The sequence below is a fragment of the Exserohilum turcica genome, assembly GCF_000359705.1.
Source record: "Exserohilum turcica Et28A unplaced genomic scaffold SETTUscaffold_12, whole genome shotgun sequence".
Classification (NCBI taxonomy): domain Eukaryota; kingdom Fungi; phylum Ascomycota; class Dothideomycetes; order Pleosporales; family Pleosporaceae; genus Exserohilum; species Exserohilum turcicum.
This window is the reverse complement of record NW_007359937.1, coordinates 1388745-1410140: the sequence shown is the minus strand read 5'-3', so window position 1 is coordinate 1410140 and position 21396 is coordinate 1388745. Positions and strand designations below refer to the sequence as shown.

Here is a 21396-nt window from a genome sequence, read left to right as displayed (position 1 = left end):
TGGCTCGTGAGAGCAGTCGTGGTGGCATTGATTGGTGGCGTTACCAGACTCAAGTTCTTATCCCAAAGCTAATTCCCTTCGCAAAGGAGTGCCAAAAAGAGAGACCACGTGTCTTTGTTCAAGAAGATAAGGCACCTTCGCATACCCACCACGCTCAAAGAACTATATACCGAAACGCTGAGGTGGAGCAGCTCCCATGGCCAGGCAATTCACCTGATCTCAACGCTATTGAAGCAGCCTGGCCATGGCTCAAAAGAAAAACAACACGAAGAGGCGCACCAAAAAGTCGGGCGGAAGGGACAAAAGTATGGCAACAGTACTGGGATGAGCTACCTCAACACCAAATTCAAGCTTGGATAGAGCGTATTCCGTTTCATATTCAAGAAATCATTAAACTTGAAGGTGGCAATAAGTACAAAGAGGGGCGGCGGGACCGATCTACATAGCTTCGGCCCTATTTTCGGCGGTAATCAATGCACCCCTGTCAGCAAGAACTTTTGACAGTCACCTCCGTATATGGTGTGAGATGGTACTTATGCGCAGATAGTTAAGTAAGTAGCTAGCTAGCTAGCTAGCTGGTTGGTTGGTTGGTTGGTTGGGTAAGTATTGACTAATGAACGAGCTGTGTATGTATGTATGTATGTAGGGTGGGTGGGTGTGTATGGATGGTGTACATTATGTAGGTGGACAGAATTCGGTACATAGACATACATCGATACTTACCATGCATTCTGCTCCGCTCCGCTCTACGTAGATAAAAAAAAAAGCACGCATGAGCCAGGATGTAAGGAGGTAAGTATTTAGTCTGCTCGAGTGCTGGGATGGGGTGTAGTGAGTAGGTGTGTGTACTTGGATTTGGGACCGAGGAAAGTCACTGCATGCATGCATGTATGTATGTATGTATGTATGTGTAGACTTGTTCCCTGGCTACTCGTGTGCGTGTGTGTGGGGGGGAGGGGGATTCAGCACTTTTTCTTCCTAGTTAAGAAGGGTTGGGTGGATTAGGTTGTTTCGTTTCGTTTCGTTTCGTGTGTATCTAAGTACAAGTGCTTTTTTTCTTGCCGGCGTCGGGTCGCTGGAGAAGTATAGATGGAGGAGAGGTGGTCTTGCCGTGGTGAACCCAGGCATATATGGCATGAGACGAGATGAGACCAGGCAAGATGAAGAGGGAATTGCCACACGGGGGTACTAAGTAAGTAGGTTAGGTATCTACCTACCTACACCCATACCCCTAAACACCCCAAATCCGCAACATACATATACACACACACACACACACACGCGCGCGCGCATAACATGGCATGATCCCACCACCCTACCTACTACAACCCGTCTATCCACCTAGCCGTCTATCATCCATGTACCTACCCGAGTCATGCAGCACACATGCGTTCCTTGGCATGGCTGAATATGTACAGTAAGAACTTAGCTTCTTGGTGCGGGGCTGCAAAGACGACAAGCCCGTTCTAGAACTGGCGTGCGCGGGCTGGTGGGGGTAGGGAGACGGAGAGACGTAGAGAGAGAGAGAGAGAGAGAGAGACAGGCTGAGAGCACAGTATAGTACAGTACAGTTACTTATTTACTTATTGCTGGGATGTGTGGCATGTGGAACGGAGAGATGGGCGTGAGCTGGGGAGTTTCTAATGTACTCATGCGAGATGCTGGCCTTGGCTCTTTTTTTGGGTTGCTACGTAGGGCTGGTTGCTGGCTGATTGTTACTTAGCTGCGGAGATGAGTTTTGGTGGAGAGGAGTCGTGAGTGCGTGCCGTGCGTGCGTGCGAGCGAGTGTTTGAGTACTTAATTATTTTTTTCATGGTCATGGTCATGTTCATTTTTTTGTTTCATGTTTCATGTTTGCTGTACAGTGCTGTCGCGAGGATTGCGCAATACTTATTTAAACTTTAGACTTTTTAGACTTTTCTTGCACGAATCCATGGCTATTTGGCACCTGTGTGTTCGGACTAAAGTAAGTTTGCCTTTGTCCACCACAACTTGTTTCTTTATTCAAGAAGCACACTACAAAAAACATGGACCTTTTTTTTTGTTTCGTTTCCAATGTGAATTTGCATGAGTTGCCCTGTTGTACAAAACTACAAAACGATGAAACTAAGATATGTATGTTATTTATAGCAAAGGCTGAAAAGTTTCATACAGCGAAAAGTAAAAAGGAAAAAAAAATATAGACAGTAAGTAGGAATTTGGAATAAGGGGAGAATCAAAAAGGAAGTAAGGATTACAAAGTTATTCGTCAACACACGCTTTTTAGCAACCATAAGAACACACCTTTCCCGAATACCAAGTTAGAGACCCAAAAAGCCCCAAGACATCAGGACGCCATTCGTATGCTGAGTTTGTTCCTTTCAATCATGAGGGTATTCTTCACGCACATTACTTACAAAACAGTGATTTGCATCATCCCACCGTTTAAAGTGGCGGCCAGCAAGCTTCAGTAACGCCTCTGAAGGATACGTGTGCTCGCTTACGGGCTGGATGTTCTCTGCGGCAACGTATCGAACGGATTTATCACAGACGCTGTATTTCGTTAACAGAGTTCACAATAAAGAAACACATGAAAATCAGCAGTCTTACAGGACGTGATAGAAGGCCTGATTCCTCCCGTTCGGCAGAGCATCAACACGCATGTTTTGAATCCAGTCCTCGTTTGCGTCGCACACGACATCCCATCCCGTAATGACACCTTCGTAGCCATATCGCTTGTGTTGGAACATCTGACCGACTTTGAAGGCGACTTTTGTTGTGCGCTCGGAGCGGCTAATAATGGGTTTGGGCATTGAATCTACGTGATTCATGCTCTGTACAAACTGCAGCAACCGATGCCCCTCGGGTTGGTTGTAGAACATGGGAATGACGTAGCGCGAGAGCAAGGTGACATCCCACGGGAAGTGCATTTGAAAGTGTTCGAGCAGATAAGGCAGATACTGGCGACGGCGGATGGTGGTGTGGCCTATGTTGGAAGGATCATCATTTGGCCCCAGGAGCAGCATGGCCCATATGGTTGCGTAGAATGCATTGTCCATGTCTGGACTTGCGTTTACCCATGACGCCTGGACATTGCGCATACCGGCTTCAGCTTCACGGATGGTTTGCACAGAGTTCATAATGTTGCGCGCGGTGCGGAGGACCATTTCTCGTGTGTTGGTATCAGTCAGAAAAGCGCCATGTTCGCTGGTGGGTACGCCCATGTCGCGTAGGGTACGCTGCAAGTCGCCCTGTCGCACTTCTGAGGTAGAGCGGAAGGGGTCCAGATACATGTAGTCGCGCTCGGTAGAGCTGGTAGGCTTGTATTTTCCATCAAGCGTGTAGTTCTTGGGCGCGTATACAAGCGTGTAGACGTGGAAGAGGAAGCCACAGGGACGGGCATCAAGGCCAACACGTCGAGCAACGGCGCAGTAGATGGCTACCGAGATCAGAGGAAGCGACTCATGAGCGGCCGAGCGCAGGACTAGGCCAATAAAGGAGTTTCGCAGAGCGCGGTATGAGCGATCAGGGACGCCGTTGAAGCCCCGGTTTCGCAGATACGAGGCTAGCGTCGAGGCCTTGTCTCGCGGGCTCCAGTTGCGAAAGTGCGGATACTCTTCCAGCAAGCCGTTGGCAAGTTGGCCGATGTCATCAGAGACGACGTCGACGTCGACTTCTTCGCCGACCCGGGCAAAGACGTCGTATGCGCCCAGGGCTCGCTCAATAGGCACATCCTTGCCGTCCTGCAGACTGGACCAGAGCTTGATGGCGACTTCGCGATGGATGCGCTCGAGGACGGCGTTGGCGTAGTATCTTCGCGCCAGCACATCGTCGGCGTCATCTGGACAGGCGCATTCTCTGAGCAGGGCCTCTTTGGCGTCGTAGCCATAGTCTGCAATGTCGTTGATGCAGCGGATGCGGTCGCGCTGGGTGGCGACAATGTGGTTGAGCAGGTCTCTTGTGCGGCGGTTAATCATATGCTTGGTCATGTACAGGGCGCGCCAGTCGACGTCTGAGAGCGGCGCTGCAAACTTGGCGGCGATGTGGTGGCGGGCGTCCCATGTCTTGAACTGCGTCTTGCAGAGGTGGCGCCAGATGATGGGGGCATCGGTGGTGAGGCGCTTGATGAACTTGTTGGCCTGCGAGACGGCGACGAGCGACAGCGGGTCCAGGTTCAGGAAGATGGCCTCGAGAATCTCGGTGGGCAGGTCTGTGAGGCAGGGACGTTGCTGCATGGCGGGCACAAGGACCGCACCCAGGCCCCGCAAGGTGGATCGGATTAGGGCTTACGGGGGGCTCTGGAGGAGCGGCGACCGGACGTGGTCAGAGAGCGCGGTCGTGGTAGCTTGAGGGCGGGCAGCGGGCGTAGGCGGAGGAGAAAAAGGCGGCGGCGCTGCGAGTCGTGATTCAGTGAGCGGCGCGGGATTGCGTCAATCGAGGCAGAAGACGGCCATGCGCCCAAGCAGAGTCTTGGATCGCTCGCTTATCAGCGGCGCTAGCCTCGGCAGTCTAGCCGCGATACTGCACCTCGGGCGCCAGTACACCTAAGTTACTGTACATGTATACACCACCCCACCAGTATATGTATGCTCGACGCCGTGGCAAAAACAAAGCAGCCCGCAGCCACGTGGGCGCTGCATCCTCTGCGCACACACACACTCACTACACACGATACACGTCGCGAGCAGCAGCCACGGGCATGTCCCCGCCACCGAGGCCGAGGCACGAAGCCAGCTCGTCCAGCGTCAGCACTATGCGGCGCGTCTCTGGCACCGTCCCGGCTCGCAACGGACGTCGCAATTTCAATTCCACCTGGGACCTGGTGCGAACCATGCCCCAGACACGGCTGTCTACCCGGCACGGGCATGCCATGGCCCCGGGGTGGCATAGTAGTACTATCTGTGCACACGCGGATTTGCATATTTCGTCCGGATCGCGGGCGAAGCATTCCGATCGCCGCGTTCCGAAGAGCCCGACCATCCTGCAGCCACATTGTTGATGTCACTGCTTCTGCCGCACCGCCATAAACAACATGACGCCTTAGAATCGACTTCTCCGTCTGACCGCCTTCCCCCCTCCTCTCGGCCTTGCGATATCGTCCTCTTGCCCCGACATATCGCCATACCCACATCCTACCATGGCCGACCTCAGCCGAGTCGAGTCGATGCAGTACCCTGCAGGCCATTTTCCCCATCTCTCCCAAAACCAGCAGGCCCAGCTTGCCGAGTTCAAGGCTATCAGCCAGAAGGCTGGCTACTACACGCCTGCTGCCGGCAGCCAACCAGCCAGCCATGACGACGAGACCATGCTGTACGTACAAAAAACCCTGCATTTCCTGCAACTCCTAGTGCCGCACTGACTGCCAACAGGCGCTACTTGCGCGCGCGTCGCTTTATACCCCAAGAAGCCTTCAAGCAGTTCAAAGACACCGAGGACTGGCGCAAGGAGAACAAGCTCAATGAAATCTTCACCACCATTGACACCGACGAGTACGAGCAAACGCGCCGCCTGGTAGAGTGCCCCACAACAAACACACCGTCGTCCCTACTGACAGCCTCGCCCAGTATCCCCAATGGCTCGGTCGGCGCGACAAGCGCGGCATTCCCCTCTTCCTCTTTGAGATCGCCCATCTCAACTCCAAGAACATTGCCGCATACGAAAAGCAACTCGCAAAGTCAAAGACGACCTTTCCCAATGTCGCGACCAAGAACGTGCGCCTCTTCGCCCTCTATGAGTTGCTCACAAGATTCTACACCCCATTGTGCTCCATGGTGCCCCGCGTATATCCCGAGACGCCCATTTCGCAGAGCAACAACATTGTCGACATTAGCAACGTTGGCCTGAAACAATTCTGGAATCTCAAGGCCCACATGCAGGATGCTTCAACACTAGCCACAGCCCATTACCCAGAGACGCTCGATAGGATATTTGTATGTCCCGGAACAAACCACCGCAAATCCTCTGACCAAAACTAATGCGCTTGTAGATTGTCGGCGCGCCTAGCTTCTTCCCCACTGTTTGGGGCTGGGTCAAGCGTTGGTTTGACCCCATCACTGTATCCAAGATCTTCATTCTCTCCCCGAGTAACGTCTACTCCACACTATCCCAGTACATTGACCATGAAAACATTCCCAAGAAATACGGCGGTGGCCTCGACTTTGAATGGGGCCAGTTGCCCAATCTTGAACCAGCCATCGAGGCCCAAATCAAGTGGGAAAAGCCATACATCCAAGGCGGGCGGAACACACTCCCCATTGGTCCGCTAAAGTTCGAGGAAGGAAAAGACGGAGAGATGCAAGCGTGGGGCATAGGCAGCGTGGGCGGCAAACCGAGACATGAGCTCATCTTCACCATCCCCAACCCCGTGGGCTACAACCAAGGAGATGTGGTCCCAACTACATCCGTGGAGCAGTTTGGCGAACCTCTCACAACGACAGGCACAGCCACCCATCCTCCTGATACAGACGGGTCAGGGTCACCCACCCCACCCTCTGATGATGAGAGCTCAACCCCAGACTCTCCTTCAACAGCCCTGCCCGTCCGCTCAGGTACCTCGGAGGCCCGGTACGAGCAACAAGACCACACCCATGCCTCGGGCCAGCTCGCAGACGGCACAACCAACGCCGCAATCGTCGAACACGGCCACGGCGATAAGGCTATAAGTGTCGAAACAAACACCATCGGCCAAGCTCCAAAAGAGGTACCCCTCCCTGATCCAGAACAGCCTGCTGCCCCAGGCTACCTAGACCAAGCTAAATCCGCCGCTGCATCAGCTTCGGCCTTAGTCGCTTCCACAGCCACTACCGCCGCCTCGGCCGTCGCCAGCGTCGTTACCAGCAAAGAGCCAGCGAAGCCCGAGGACCCGCCCAAAGAAAAGAGCCCCGAAGAAAAGGAAATGGATCGTCGGATTGATGCCACCAGTGCAAAGGATGTCGAGGATTTTCTCAGGGAAAAGACAACTACCGCCACCAATGGACATGTAGCGGCTTGAAAAATTTAGGGATAATATAGGGTCATCTTTTCAACTAGATACCTTTTTATTTATTTTGTATAAACGGGGATTATATACCACGGAAAACATGTTGGTGTTGATGGAGGGGAGTGAAATGAAGGGGAGTGTGTGTGAAAAGGGTGGGGGGGAATGAGTATGGATAATATTACCCCTGAACCTGAGAAATCTCGATCCAAATACAGAACAAGATGCTCACATGTCATGTCCTTGATTCATATTCTTATACTTGAGCCAGTCTTGGTATTAACGAAGCTATCGTTTAACTCTCTCTCTCTTTCTCTGATAATCCAAAGACATGCATATAAAGGAGGAAGAAATGCTTCCACACACACTAAGAAACAATAACAAAAATAAAAAAAGGAAAAGAAAAGATACAAACGCCCGTAAATGCAAAAAGGAAAAAAGAAAAAGAGAAAAACAAAACAGTATTCATATCCTGATTCCCCCCCGCCCATGATTTCCCATTCCCCCCCCCCCCCCCCTTTACTCTTTATCTTCATCTTTGTACTCCTCCTACACAAACCACCCCCCCCCCCCAAACACACGCTCAATACGCCAACATTTTCTGCGCGCCCTTGGCATCAACGCCCTCACCGGGTCTCGCAAAACTGCACCAACGATCCTTAATCGAGACCACCTCATACGTGCCTTCTTCCTGGACAGGAATACTCATGCTCATCTCATGACTAACCTCTGTCCTGATTTCCAAGACCTTACTCTTGCGGCCTTTATTAGCGTTTGTGCTGCGGGTATATGTGAATTCAAAGGGCGGGGTGCCCCAGAACTGGAATTCCAGATCGGTGCCGCCGCCCTCGTGGATGTCGACTTCGGAGACTTGGCCGCCCGAGAGGCGCACCGAGGGGATGGGGTGGATGGTTTTTGTGAGGGCGAGCGTGGCGACGCATTCCGAGGCCGAGTCGCGGAGCCCCGTGATGGTGAAGGTGCCCGGCAGCTCGGCCAGACGCCGGAAGGTGGTGCCTGGGTTTGAGGCTTTGCGCTCTTGCTTCTCGAAGGTGTAGTAGACGGTAAAGGGGGATTGGCCGCTGAGCGCGAACGAAAGGCGCTCTCCGACACAGAAATCCTGGCGGTCTTCCAGAGGCGTGGCGGTCGGAGCGTCGTGTACGCTGATCTGGACTCGAGGGCCGCCTGCTGGGGGCTTGAGCGTACATCCACGCGAGTCGCGCACCTTGCGGATCGAGATGGACGAGTGGCCGAGGTGCATCTTGCGGTGCTCAATCTTGAGGTCGTACTTGTTCGTGGGTATGTGCTTGTGAATGCTAATCTCCGGCTTGGGCGTACCCTGGTGCTTGATCTCGACTTCCAGGTAGAAAGGCGCGACACCCTCCAGGGTAATGGGAATCACCTCCTCTCCCTCGGACTCTCGCGAGCAATAACTGTACGTCTTTCCGGGCTTGTCGAAGCGGGCGCTCGGCCTTGAGTGCACTGTTTGCTGGATAGTAATGGGCGAGAAGTGCTTCTTCGAGTGGTCGTAACGGGAATCGGCAAGCTTCATGAACGTGTACTCGTAAGTACCAGCCTTTGAAGTCTCGGATCGTATCGAAGCAAAGCCGCCAGCAGTGTGGATATCCTTTTCACTGACGGATGCTGTCTTGCCCTTCTTATCCTTGTACTCCTGTCGATAAGATACATCGAAAGGAGGGTTACCTGCGATTTAATTAGTATTGTAAAAGCTATTGATAGATCGAGGTGCGTACCAGTCAAAGCAACTTCGAATGCATCCTCATCACCTTCACACACGGGCTCCTTGATATACTTGCTTCCATCAAGAACGGCCGTCTTCTCGGGAACAGTGAGCAAGGGGCGGGCCACCCAAGAAACATCGAATTGATCGGCCTTCTCGTCAATCAGACCTGGACAGATGGAGTCCTTGACCGACAGCAATTGATATGTGCCGTCGGCCGTGACATCGAGCCACGAGTTGGGGTTCTGGAAAGACTCTCTCTTGACTTCTCTGGTCTTCAAATTCTCATACTTGAGCGTCCAGGGACCGTTTCCAGTAAAGCGAAGTGGCAGTCCAACCTGTCGGCTTTCCAATGCCAGTACTGACTGCTTGCCTTCGATATGGCCAAAGTAAGCCTTGGGCCGTTCATGTCGTACGTTGACTCTGGCTTCCTCCTTGAGGACTTCTTTGCACCTGGCTTTATCGGTAACGCTAGTCAAAGCCACAACGTATTCCCCACCACTGCTGAGCTTGTCGGTTCGGATGGTGTAGTGAGCGTCTTCAGTTTCAATCGAACGCCTTGTGCGTTTGCCGTTGTGGACAATCTCATATTCCAATTTCCATGGGGCCTCGCCAACAAAGCCAACGTCAAACTCCACCACATCGTCGATACAAGCCTGCTTGGGCCTCCTACTCTCAATGAAGTGCGCCTGTGCCGACGGCTTCACATCCTGCTGAAGTCTAATGTTGTTGAGCTGCCTTTCAGGGTAAACAGAGTCGCTGATAGTCTTGAAGATGTACTCGTAATGACCAGCGTCTTGTGGGGTGAGGTCAATTGTGCTGCGAAGACTGGCAATCTGTAGCGGAGACTTTCTAACTTCTCTTCCGTTGTCTTTCTTTTCGTAGTAGGTGAGCGTGAAAGGCGGGCTTCCCACAAAATCGAGACCCACACGTAGACCAATCGGATTGCCAGCGCACTTGTCGATGATGTCTTCGCTGTCCAAAGTCATATCCGGCTCAGGCGGGTTCTGAAGCAGACACGAAGTGGGCTCGAAAACCTCGCCATCACAGAACTCGGACGAGACAGACTTGATCGTATAAAGACCTGCCGCTGAAATGGTGGGTTGTTCTCCCTTTCGCATGACCTGCTTCTGCAAGATGGCATCTGGGCTATGGTAGCCATCTGCAACGATATTTTCTTGGGGCGTGAAAAGATATTCAACTGTGTGCACAGAGTCAAGCGGATTCTTCCCAGTGGATGCGTAGTGGACCGGTAGACGGGCGGCATTGCCCTTGGGTACGCGAAGAGGATTCTGCGGGCTGCAGCCCTTGAGGAAGGCTGTGGGTCGCTCGTGAACCTCAAACATCTGACGAATGCCTGCAACCTTGGGCTTCGGCCGATCCTCATCGTCGACATTGATGTAGCTGACAAAATTGCCCAATCCGTCCTGTACTTCTTCGATCTCATATTCCCATGAACCGCTGTTGGTAAGAGTTTCATTCAATGGTACCGTGACCTTTTGCGAACGTGCCCAGGAAATATCCTCGCGTCCGTTCTTCACCAGCGCTTGTGACGTATGTCTGGACAAAGGCGAAATGACATCCTCTGGCTGCAGGTTCTGAAACTGGGATCCACCTCGAGGCTTTCCGTTTACTGTCAGGCGGTACTTGACACTGAGCGGGGGTGTGCCTTCGACTTCCAGCGCAACATTTGATAGATCGCTCCGGCATCGATTGCTACCAGTCGGCTTGACTCGGGCTTGCGGGCAAGTGGTCACAACAGCGTTGGTTGAGCGCGGTCGCACCTGGAGTTTCGACTGATCTGTGACCTTTCTCAAAAGATAAACACCTGGCTTCTTGACGGTGTAAGTCAGAGTCAAAGGATCGTCCGGATTGGTAGTCTTGACTGCCTTCTTAGCTTTCTTCATCATGCCCTTCAACTCGCTCTTCTTGACTATGATGGTTTCATTAACGTTTGTGTCGATGTCGATGCGCAGTAGTTCCATCTCGTGGGGTTCGGTCTGGTTGATCCTGATGGGTATCTCAAGTTGAGAGATGGTCGAGCTGAGGCAAAAAGACTGTCTTTCCGGGTTCAGGATGGCGGATCCTTCAGGCAGAATGTTGACAATCTGCTTTCCGAGAATCAGGGAGGCGTTGTGTAGGATGGCCCCCGGTTTGACGCTCCGCTCGCTGATGGCCAGCTCGCTATCCCACAAGAACCCAACCAAGCCCATGAGCCAAGCCTGTACGGGAATGCCAATTCTGAACATGAGCATCACATCCACGGCGGCATGCAATACAAAGAGCAGAAAAGCGGCGCCATTGCCCCATTCCAGCCAGGGAATCTCCAGCAGCGGCACGCCGAACATGAACAGCACATCGAAGAAGCACCATTTTAGACACAGCCATAATGACTCGTCATCTTCAAGTGCCAATGTGTAGAAGTCGTATGTCCTGTATGCCCACAAGGCGACGTAGACTGCGAAGACGTAGAAGCGCTGTTGGGCGGCATCGAGGATGTCGGAGGGTATGAGGGGGCCTGAGCTCGGCTGCGGAGGAGCTTTTGGGAGGTCGGGAAGCGGCGAGCGTATATTCGGCCGCGGCGATGATGCCTCTGGGCTTTGTGGGCCAGGAGACCTGTTGGCGTTGTTGTGTGGTGTTGAAGGGAAGCCGCCCACGCCTCTCCGAACCTGCGGTGTGCCGTTCATCGCACCGGGAGTCGAGGCTTCAGCTATATCGTGTTCATGGGCCGAGATGGGCGACGGCGAGTGAGCAATTAGCCCGTATGGTTTGCGTAGTTGAGGTGCTGGTTACTTCCTGGGCGACGTGAAACCGTCAAACAAAACATTTACTGACAGCCTACGCGACACGGCGCGACAAGGATGATGCGGGCTGCGCTGCGTCACTGGCCAATCAGAGCGCCGTAACGCCGAGCTCTCGGTCACGTGTCGTCAGAGCACCACCCTATCTGTCTTGCTTTCGCTGACCTGCTCACCTTCACCACTACCAGCACACTAATCGCTTTTGTTGTCGGCGCACGGATTATACTTCCAAATAGAGCGTTGGGCGAGGTGCAAAAACAGTAACCATGCCCGTCCACTTTCCTTGTCTCCAATCACCAAACGTCCACATGAACACTTGAACTACCGCAGTTTCAACTCAACCCACAACCTTCCTTATCCACAGTAACAGCATCCGCCATGGCACAAGTGGAGTCTCTGCAGCTCGGAGCTGGCTCTGATCTCCTGAAAAAGACCCCAGATCAAACCCAAGAGCAAGCCATCTCGACCAAGGGCCCCGAAACTATGCTGGAAATTCCCAGTTCCGAAATCACAGAGGGAACTAATGCGTTGGTTCCTCATACTACTAATGCTTCCGAATGTTCCGTCGAACCTTCCAAAGCAGCTCCGCCAAATGACAAAAAGCGAGGTCCGCCTGAACCATCAGAATCCGTGCCCAGCCCTAAAAAGTCCAAAGAGTCGCCAGCACCGCCAGCACTCATGGATGGCCTCATACCCAAACCTGTCTTTCCAAGCCCCCCAGATATGCCAGCGACTGCGTTTGACAAAGAGACGTGGCAAGGTTTCTGCGAAATCGAAAGCGAGCCCGCATGTTTCTCCGTCATCCTCCGCGAAATGGGCGTGAAAGACGTAACCGTCCGGGAGGTGTTCAGCATGGACCAAGACTTTATCCGCGAAAACGTTCCCCAACCAATCTACGGATTCATCCTGCTGTTCCACTACCGCGAGTTCGGCAACGACGACTGGGAAAACGAGGGCTCCAAGAAAGTGTGGTTTGCCAACCAACTACCCGCTCAGAACAGCTGTGCGACTCTTGCCATGATCAACATTCTCATGAACCAGGGTCCTGAAGTGTGCATCGGCGAGCACCTGGAGCAGTTCAAGGAATTCACCAGTGACTTCACGCCGTACCAGCGCGGCGAGGCTTTTGCGAGTTTCGATTTCGTCAAGAGAATCCACAATTCGTTTGCCAAGAAAATGGACATCTTGGAAGGCGACAAGCATCTCAGCTACAAGGTCAAGCGCGCGGAGCGCCTCAAGGCACAAGCGGCTGAGAAAACCAAGCCCAAGAAGAGAGCTACAAAGTCGTCGCGGCGCGCCTCTGTCGACTCGATCGCTACAGAGGATAGTGAAGACAGAGTGGAGAATAACGCACACCACTACATTGCCTTTGTCCCCGTCGGCAACGAAGTCTGGAAGCTGGATGGCTTTGACAAGTACCCGACATGCATGGGGTCCTTTGATCCCGAGAGCGGAGAAACATGGTTGGAGTCTGTATCCACAACCATTGCCACCCTTATGGCAGCCGGCGACGACGACTACGGCGTCATAGCACTAACGCAGTCGCCTCTACTCTCTCTCCGCAAGAGCGCCAGCCTAACCCTCAACACTCTCACACACGTCGAATCCCGCCTCACGCAGCTCTCCTCCCACACCTCTGAAAACTGGCGAGACTTTGTCAGCGCAGACGACCAGCCACCCACCTCCTCCATGCTCGGTCTCGACCAGCACCAGCACCTCACCGCAAACCCGGTCCCCACCCCCCTCCAACAAGCAATCGACTCCGAAACAGACATTCAGCAACTCCTCACCCGCCGCCAGCAGCTCCTCGCCGAAGCCCACTCCACCGCCGCCACCATCCTGCTCGAGATGCAAAGCGACGCAGAAGAAGACACCAAGGCGAAACAGCGCCGCTACGACTCCGGCCCCGTCATCAAAAAGTGGCTCGAGATGCTAGCTGAAAACGGGTTTTTGGAACAACATCTCGAGCGCTTTATGCCGTGCAAGACGTCTAGTTCTAATAGTCATGCTAGTAGGAAGAAGTAAAGAAAAGTTCCGTTGGAAAAAAGAAAGAAAAGGAATTCGTATTGGTTTTGTTAATAGCACGGCATGGTGGTATGAAGAATGGATGGGGCTGGTTACATTCTTGTGCATGTAAGTGTGTATATGGATAGTTTCGCAAGTAAGCGGCTGTGGGACTTGTAAGTTGTGTGTGTGTGTGTGGCACGGTGAGAACATGGGTCATGCAACAAGGAGTAGTCAAGGGAGATAGCAAAAGAACGATGCATATACTTGAGAATCCATGAATTAACATTTCCTATCAACGACAGTAGAGAAAGAAAGATAAATCAATCCGCAATAACTGCTGCCATATCAACAGTAAGCTAGCCGATTTTCCCGTCCTTTTCGCAAAGGGTAGCCCCATCTATATATGTGTGTATGTGTGTGTCTTACATTACTACGGTTTTTGGATCTTGAACGGATGAGCTTCAGTGTTGAAGACCCAGTCATCCAGACTAATTGTAGTCGGCTCACTGAAGGTAAGGTAAAAGTACTTTAGTGTTTCGGCCAACCAGAAGCTCTGTTTTTGCGAGTCAGCTCATAGTTGCGTGTCATTACTTCTTCAAAGACTTTTTACATACCTCCATGCGATCTTCCCTCGGCGGCGAATCAGCAGAAACATCTGTCAAGGCCGAGTTACCAATGTCCGTGTCGGTGGCGCGCATAATGGCTGTCCACATGTCCCATGCTGCGGCCTGCCACTGCTGCTCGCCTGTAAGACGGTGCATGATGAAGACGCTCTCAATGGCTTCGGGCCTGAGAAGATACCGCCTATCATCGATCGAGGTGAAGCCGTCCGGAAGGCGCAAGCTAGCAATGTTCCTGAGGGTGTCCTGGCCCTTTTCTTCGCCAGTCCGGCGTGACATGACGCCCTCATGCCAGGCATTTTCATCCCATTCGCATGTAGTCAGGTTGGCGCATGGAAGGAGGCGCGATACTTCGGGCATGATGCCCGAGGGAGAAGCCTTGTAGCCCCACACACAGGCGCCTGCTAGTTTGCGGCCAATATCGACGTGCTCTTCGTTTTCGAACACCTTTCCGCCTAGCGCAAACATGCCACCTGTGTAGCAAGCTAGATGCTCCATCACTGGGTCCAGCTCTTTTCTTGTACCATCGGCCATGACGATACCTGACATGAGCATGTCGACGTTTTGGGGGTTGGAAGGGCGAAATAGAGTGTTTTCGATGGCAGCGTTCATCGATTTCTCGTACATCTTGTGGTAGATGGGCTCTTGTCCACCGAGCAGGATGTACTCCTTGCCAAGGTATTCATACGTCGAGTCGGCCATACTTCCCAGGCCGAAGTGGTAATCTTCCGTAAAATTGGCGGTCCGACCGTTCAGAATGATGGGCCACATGCCCGGTAGCTTGGTCTGGTCTTGTTGTTCCTCCAAAAGCCTGGTGATTCTATCAACTGCATCGTACCACTTGGGGTCTCCGGTCAATTGCGAGAGGCGCGTAAATTCCAGAGTCATGCTACCAATCTCCGCAAGAAGCATATGCTCCTCTGGCTCCTGGGGCTTGCCCTCGCCTGCGGCGCGGAACTGCCATCGGGTGGCTGGTATGTGGTTGGGGGTATCGAAGGCATGGTACAGCATCTCGCCAACTTCCTTTGCCTTATTCAGCAATCGTTTTTCGCCACTCAGCTCATAGGCAGCGAGAAGACCGCCAAGATGTCGGATGTTGGTCTCGAAGACGTTAATTATTTCCTGGTCCGTGTACCCAAAGTCAATCATCTCAATGTCTTTGATGGCGGTTGAGAATTCATCCTCGAATCCCATGATGTAGAGCGTGTCGAGCGCATCAATGAGCGTAGTCGCCCAGCCTCCATAGCTGTTTGACACCTGCCCGCTTATAGGATGAATCTCATCGTGCATCCATGCATAAGTCCGGTAGTTCCTCCAGCACTTGAGAAACTGCTTCTTGACATCCTCTCTCCTTGCCTCGCGTATCTTCTTTGCTGCCGCGTCTTCCTCGCCAAACTTGAACTGTATCTTGGGCAGTGCTTTCGGCTTGCCGCTCGGTAGCGGGGTAAAGGACTCGATGCGGTGCTTGAATGGTACTTTGGTCCAATCGAAGGACTGGTATTTCTGCGTCCGTTCTTGGTTCTCGTGGTTGTCGTTTTTGTCGTGGTTGCCGACTACGGCCGGGGGGTCGGGATTCTCGTAAGGAAAGCTGAGGCAGTAAAGAAAGTAAAAAAGACCGATGGTGAGGACCGTGTAGAGGCTATAGCGCCTGAGCAGCGCCATGCTGTATTATTACAATTAATTACTACGGGGAAGAGATTTTAAAGGGGCAAGAAAGGGAAAGAGGAGAATGAAGCTGGCGCGAGAGCGCACCCACGCCCTCCGCTTTACGAGAGAACTGTGGGGAACTTGCCGCCCGCAGTAACCAGGTGTCCCTGCCAAGGCGGGCAGGACGGCAGGCCAATATCCCTGCCGCCATCTCGTTCGCTTGGGCACGCATCTGCGCTAGGAGGCCAACTGCTACTGATCGGGAACCATGATCGCGCATTGCATTACCACTGGACTCTTCGAATGTGGCAGCTCTGGGAAAGACGAATTATCTCAACCATGGAAGCTGGCCACTCGATGAGACGCTAATGCGAAGCTGGGCGTCAGATCTCACTCAGCAGTCACGTGGCTACACCAGCTAGCGCTCTAGCGTGGACTTGGCAGTGATAGTATACTATATTTGGGTTGTGAGTGATTTCGACATGCTGACACTGCGGATTTAACCATGCAGATGGCAGCGGTATAAGCATAGATGATTGCCCTGGTATTGGTATCATGTTTCGGTGTAAGCGCATCTAGAGCAGTGGCTCTAATCAATTCGCTAAAATACTATCCAATCAAAAATATCCGCTAGCTTACAAAAGAAAATAATGTCGACCTAGTACAGAACAAGCAAATCAAGCTCTAAGCTCTGTACTGTCAGACATTTGGTATCATATATACATTACTACAAATGAAATAGCCTTTATCGCTCTTCAACAATTGTAGTGCCTAAAATTGGCATTCAAATTATCTTCCCCGCTTCACGCTCCAGCGTGGATTTCTCATTCTGATTGCTTCAAACTGAGTGGATGGCTCTCGGTTGCATTCTCTCAGGCCGTGGGCGACTAGGCGCTATCAGAGGCCGTAATCTCAGGGCGAGGTGTCGCACTAAGCCGGCCAGTGGATTCTGTTTCCTCCTGGCCAGACACAACAGAGGTCTGTGAAGTCCCAGCCTGGGATATCGATGGGGTCCTCTGGTTTGAGTCGCGTTTTGGAGGAAAGACGTCTTCCGGTACTTTGTCTTTCGAGACTGGTGACGTCACAGGTGTGGATGAGGCCATGGTTCCACCGATACCCATCTGAGAAGTCGGTTGTGGTGCCGTGCTTAGCGGCATGTTGCGGGTAATTGAGCAGCCTGTTGACAGCACCACAGGAGCCGGCCCAACAAGGCCTGGTATTTGTAGCGGCCCCAAGGCTACGTCAAAAGATATACGTGGTGCCGAAACTTTGTTAGGCTTGTAATCGGATGAAAACTCAGACTGCGCAAAGTAATCGCTTGCAGTTGACACGACAGACGATGCATGAGAGGCGACCGAGTCACGCAACGAGGATTCAGAAGACTCCGTTGCGCTCCCACGAGTGTCATTGTCGGATAGCGGTGTTGATACTGCATCGCTTACGGAATGAGACCTTGCTGGAAGGTGAGGCACGCTGTTTTGTGAACGTGGAGGCCACCGGGGCGCATCTGATGTAGATGCCGATCGTCCCTTGTGACCCATGGCTTTCCACTTGGCCATTGTTGTGTCATCTTCTAATGTTGTAGCTTCATCAGTTGCGACAGGGTGTTGATAAACCTCGAGTATGGTTTCACTCATGCCACGCTTATGGTATTGTAGAACCTCCTGTATAGTATGCAAAGGTCGCGGTGGAAAGTCCTTGACGAAGTCGCGACGCTTTCCAGTGACACTCGAGACGCGCTAAAGTAAAGTTAGACTTTGTATCAGTATGTTGCCACGTCACATACCGAAAGTTTTGGAGTTTCTGAAACCGGAGGCGTGTTGGGAGCGGTTGAGACAGCAGAGTCGATACGACCAGCCTCAGGCTCATACGAGGTGTTGTGTGGCGAATTCAGCGAAATCTTAGGAATCTGTAGCCCAAGTGGCTTTTCTACTTCTCGACCAGAGGGGGTTGCATCAGCATGGCTGGGGGCCTCTTCATCAACTTCGGGTGTCGATGGTGTAGCCAGTGTTCTCAAGTGAGAGACATCACTTGGTACTTCCGAGCTGCGTAACTGTGTAGTCATCCTCTTCAGTTTGCGAATATCGCTTCTGTACCCCTTGATATCGAGCTTGAACAGTATGATTTCGCGGACGTAGAAATCAATCTCTTGGCGGAGATTTTGGATCTGGGCTTCGTGTGGGTCGACAGCAGGTTTGACCTCGCTCTCGGATTGTTCATTTTTCAGGCGCTCATGAAGCTTGTTCATCCAAGAGTCAATGTCCTCTTTCTTGGTGAGGGCAGTAAGTTCTGGAAGGGGGTCCTCTCCCTCATCAGCGTAGAGCTCAATTACCGCATGCCGTCGGATCTCGGCCTGCAGCAGGAGCTTATGGTACTCTAGCTGCTTCCTTAATGATTGGATGGTCTCCTCATTCTGCATGATTGTTGATTCGCGGTCAATAACTGCATTCCGGAGTTGTTCAATGAGCCTGTCTCTGCCGCGTGAATCTTGCAAAAGCTCGTATTGAAGGTCCGATTGGGCTGCGGCTTTTTGGTGCTCCTGTTCGAGCAGCTCGTATTTATGTTGCAGCAGATCATTGTTTTTCTCCAACTCAGCGATGTATGCATCCTTGTCCCTAGCTTGGGACTCGAGTTGCTCAATTTGCATAGCTAATGCAGCTAGCGTCGAGTCTGTTTGTGTGCCATCGGGCGTACTCGAAATGACAGCGCTAGTGCTGACCTTGGAATCGAAGGCTGACAGTGTCAGATCCAATGGTAGTTGGAGCTTGGGTACAGTGAGGTCAAACGGCGACTTCTGGTCCCTCAAGTTTGAGAGCTGTTCCTCGGCATCCAAGCGCTTAGCATTAGCGACTTCCAGGCGGTTTTCCAGATTAGCAATCGTATTCTGCAGGCCGTGGACGCTCTCTGCAAGCTTGTCGGTATGCCTGGCCTTGTCCTCCCATTCGGCGCTTTTCATCTCCGTCATTCCGAGCGTATTTCTCAGATCTCGCTCATTCTTTTTTGATTCATTTAGCTTGGCCATGAGCGACTCAATCTGCTTCTGGAGGGCAGCATTGTTCTGTATGTATAAGTTGAGCTCTTGCAGCAGATTCGGAGCTGCTGTTTCTTGCTTTCGAGCGGTACAAAGCTTGCGTTTCAAGTTATCCTAATAATATAACGTCAGTATACAAACTGAGTGTTGCCGTGGGCTAGTTACCATCTCGGGGTTGGTTTGCGAATACTCGAATGAAGGTTGCCGGTCGGTCAACTCAACTCGAAAAGGCGTCAAGTCGGCAGGCGCAGGGCTTCTTGAAGTCTTTTTCTCACCCTCGCAGGTTGCCGTACGCGACAATTCGGTCTCACTCCCTCCAGACCGATAGTCACAGCTTGACGCTATATAATTTTAGTAATTGGCTTCGTAAGTAATATTACAAATGCACAACACGAACAACGTGCATGGCGTAATTGCATAATACGACACCGACGCCGTGGCTTGGCAGAGTAGCACGGTAGTCTAATATTTAAAAAAAAGGGTACATACTGTCTTGCGGATTCGTCGATGCAAATTGTTTTCTGAAGAGTCGTACTTGATTCCTGAGGGAAGCTACTCCCAAGGAATTTGAACGTACAAGGGTGTTAGCGCGCGCTTCAGGTGCTACCCTAAGACTAGCAACCTTGGCTTGCAGTGGTGGCCTGGTTTGGTGGTGACCTGGTGACTCCAATTCGTAGGTAGGGTTGTCGGGTGGCGTAAACAGGCTGTATCTAGACGACGGCTGCAAACAATTAGCATGCGCTAGAGCTCAACCGAAGTATCTGAAGAAAAGTTGAATGCCAGCAAATAAAAAGACATCAAAAGCTGTGGTTATCAAAAGTTGCGAGTGCGGTCCGTGCGCCGTGTGGTTTTGAGACGAGCCACCACCAGGGCCTCTCGTGGGACACCTGGTAATACACTGAACAAGGGCATTGGTATGCAGACCACCCAACGTGGCCCAAGTGTAAAAAATAATGTTTAACTCAGGCAGATGTTGTCGCAGGAGAGTAGGAGACGCAGCATTGCGAAAACCCTGAAACTGTTTCGTTATGCAATTTTGCCGTTTGTCCAGTAAACATGCGCCTGCAAGGAAACAAAAGAAAAACTCACCACTTCTGAGGCATCCAGGCGCCTTTCTGCCTTTCGACCGGAAGGCATCCTCTCAATCGGCCGTGGAGCTAGGTAGTGATCCTTTGCGGCATCAAGCCGCACTTGGCCAGCTTCAGATCTGTTATCTTTATTACTGGAGTCGTTTCCAGCAACGTAGGGAAATGATTCCGCCAAGTCCACCCTTGGGTGTGTCCAAAAGCCGTGTTCGGCAGATGAACTGTTTTGCTGCGCACCTGGTAGATGGGAGTGAGGGGGAGCAGGGGTGTCGTTGGGGGGATATGTCCTCACTCCGCTGTGTTGCAACCTCAATTCTGGAACGCTGCGGGCGTGAGCCAATGTCGTCATGACCGAGTTGCTGACGGGTGGAGGGGTTTTGCCATAGTCGAGAGCCTTTTTGCGAATATGGCTCCCATGCCGAGAGATGCGGACTGACGACCTCGCGGACGCGGGAGTCGGACATAGTGACTGAGATTGACTTTCCGACACGATAAAGTCAGGCACCTCAGCGGGTAATTCTGTAGCCAAGAAGATGGAGGCGGATCTGGGCCGGTAAGGAAGGGGTTTGTGTTTATTGATAAAGGAACTAGCTCTTGAAAAAGTAGTAACGGCCGACGCCGGCGAGCGCTGTATGTCGTTGATGGCGGTCTGGAGGTTATTGACTGCACTAGCGAGAGCGACATCGTAGTGCGAGGCGGTTGGACTCGGCTCGTAGTTGTCGTCTGCCTGGACGATTGCAAGTCTCGACGGGCGCCGTTTCTCGGCTCTGAACGTAGGGGTCTCTCGATTAGGTGGCTCAGGGCCAGCCTGGCGTTTGGGCCAAGAGAGAAACTGCTTGGACAGCATTGCAGTGGTCGGACGCTCTCGACACACTTAGCGAGAGAGATGTGGCGGAGACATGGGGACAAGATGGCGGCGCGACACGCTCAAGGAACAACGACACGCGAAGACGAAGGCGACAGACAGTGGCCTCGAGACTGGGTGGATCCATTATACTAGTACTTGTGGAGGGCGTCTGACTGCTCCATGGCACGCTGAGGCCTACCTTGGGGCAGCGAGCCAGGCCCGTCCGTATCTCGAAGCCAAATGAGCATAATCACAGTTATGCCTGCAGGGGGCAGAGTGCTCGTCCGATTGACCCAGTGCTGACCTACTGATAGGTGCGGCGCCCCGATGCGCGCGGTGGGTGCCGTGTACAGAGGGCCCAAAGAGAAGAGGTGATAGGAAGGCGACCACGTGGCGGTGCCCAAGAGAGATTGATGGCGCACGGGCCCTAGTGCTAGCCTTGTGTGGGGAAAGTCGCAATGGGGCTGTCACCGTGCTTTTGGCGCCGCCGCCTTCTAGTCGCGCTGCCTCTGGAGCATCGTGCAACTCATCACAATCTGCGGCGTAATTTTCCACCCCCCGAGCCGGCGATATCCCGCAGTGCCTGCGACTTGCCTCCGAGCGCCCGGTCGCTCTGTCTGCTAGCGCAAAAAAGAAATTGGGCACGTCATTGCGCCACGAGCCCT

General features: G+C 52.6%; 6 protein-coding genes across 6 annotated transcripts; 2 read left to right on the top strand and 4 right to left on the bottom strand.

Annotated features, from left to right (window-relative positions):
- Positions 1 to 2193: 2193 nt before the first annotated feature.
- On the bottom strand, positions 2194 to 4214 carry SETTUDRAFT_147111 (uncharacterized protein; the record flags this gene model as incomplete). Its single annotated transcript, XM_008024587.1, has 2 exons — positions 2194 to 2532; positions 2590 to 4214. 2 exons carry the CDS (start codon positions 4212 to 4214, stop codon positions 2361 to 2363), a joined length of 1797 nt encoding a protein of 598 aa, XP_008022778.1. The 3' UTR covers positions 2194 to 2360.
- An 851-nt stretch (positions 4215 to 5065) lies between these two features.
- SETTUDRAFT_167603 (uncharacterized protein) lies at positions 5066 to 7091 on the top strand. The gene is made up of 4 exons (XM_008024586.1): positions 5066 to 5289; positions 5349 to 5490; positions 5544 to 5909; positions 5966 to 7091. The coding sequence occupies exons 1-4, from the start codon at positions 5117 to 5119 to the stop codon at positions 6968 to 6970; spliced, it is 1686 nt and encodes a 561-aa protein (XP_008022777.1). The 5' UTR covers positions 5066 to 5116; the 3' UTR covers positions 6971 to 7091.
- A 447-nt stretch (positions 7092 to 7538) lies between these two features.
- SETTUDRAFT_175797 (uncharacterized protein) lies at positions 7539 to 11484 on the bottom strand (the record flags this gene model as incomplete). Its single annotated transcript, XM_008024585.1, has 2 exons — positions 8707 to 11484; positions 7539 to 8656 (listed from the first exon to the last, which is right to left on the bottom strand). The coding sequence occupies exons 1-2, from the start codon at positions 11378 to 11380 to the stop codon at positions 7539 to 7541; spliced, it is 3792 nt and encodes a 1263-aa protein (XP_008022776.1). The 5' UTR covers positions 11381 to 11484.
- A 388-nt stretch (positions 11485 to 11872) lies between these two features.
- On the top strand, positions 11873 to 13519 carry SETTUDRAFT_45953 (uncharacterized protein; the record flags this gene model as incomplete). The annotated part of the gene is made up of 1 exon (XM_008024316.1): positions 11873 to 13519. The coding sequence occupies one exon, from the start codon at positions 11873 to 11875 to the stop codon at positions 13517 to 13519; it is 1647 nt and encodes a 548-aa protein (XP_008022507.1).
- A 297-nt stretch (positions 13520 to 13816) lies between these two features.
- Positions 13817 to 15783, bottom strand: SETTUDRAFT_127350 (glycoside hydrolase family 47 protein; the record flags this gene model as incomplete). The annotated part of the gene is made up of 2 exons (XM_008024584.1): positions 13817 to 14054; positions 14116 to 15783. The coding sequence occupies 2 exons, from the start codon at positions 15781 to 15783 to the stop codon at positions 13932 to 13934; spliced, it is 1791 nt and encodes a 596-aa protein (XP_008022775.1). The 3' UTR covers positions 13817 to 13931.
- Positions 15784 to 16655: 872 nt separating this feature from the next.
- SETTUDRAFT_26196 (uncharacterized protein) lies at positions 16656 to 20731 on the bottom strand (the record flags this gene model as incomplete). Its single annotated transcript, XM_008024233.1, has 5 exons — positions 16656 to 17507; positions 17555 to 18913; positions 18965 to 19140; positions 19289 to 19520; positions 19889 to 20731. The coding sequence occupies 5 exons, from the start codon at positions 20729 to 20731 to the stop codon at positions 16656 to 16658; spliced, it is 3462 nt and encodes a 1153-aa protein (XP_008022424.1).
- Between the last annotated feature and the right edge of the window lie 665 nt (positions 20732 to 21396).

Bases quoted from the DNA above. Each gene is read 5' to 3' on its own strand.
- SETTUDRAFT_167603 (XM_008024586.1), top strand. From the start codon at position 5,117: ATGGCCGACCTCAGCCGAGTCGAGTCGATGCAGTACCCTGCAGGCCAT. The intron at 5,290-5,348 runs GTACGTACAAAA...GACTGCCAACAG, and splicing joins CATGACGACGAGACCATGCT to GCGCTACTTGCGCGCGCGTC. The intron at 5,910-5,965 runs GTATGTCCCGGA...ATGCGCTTGTAG, and splicing joins AGACGCTCGATAGGATATTT to ATTGTCGGCGCGCCTAGCTT.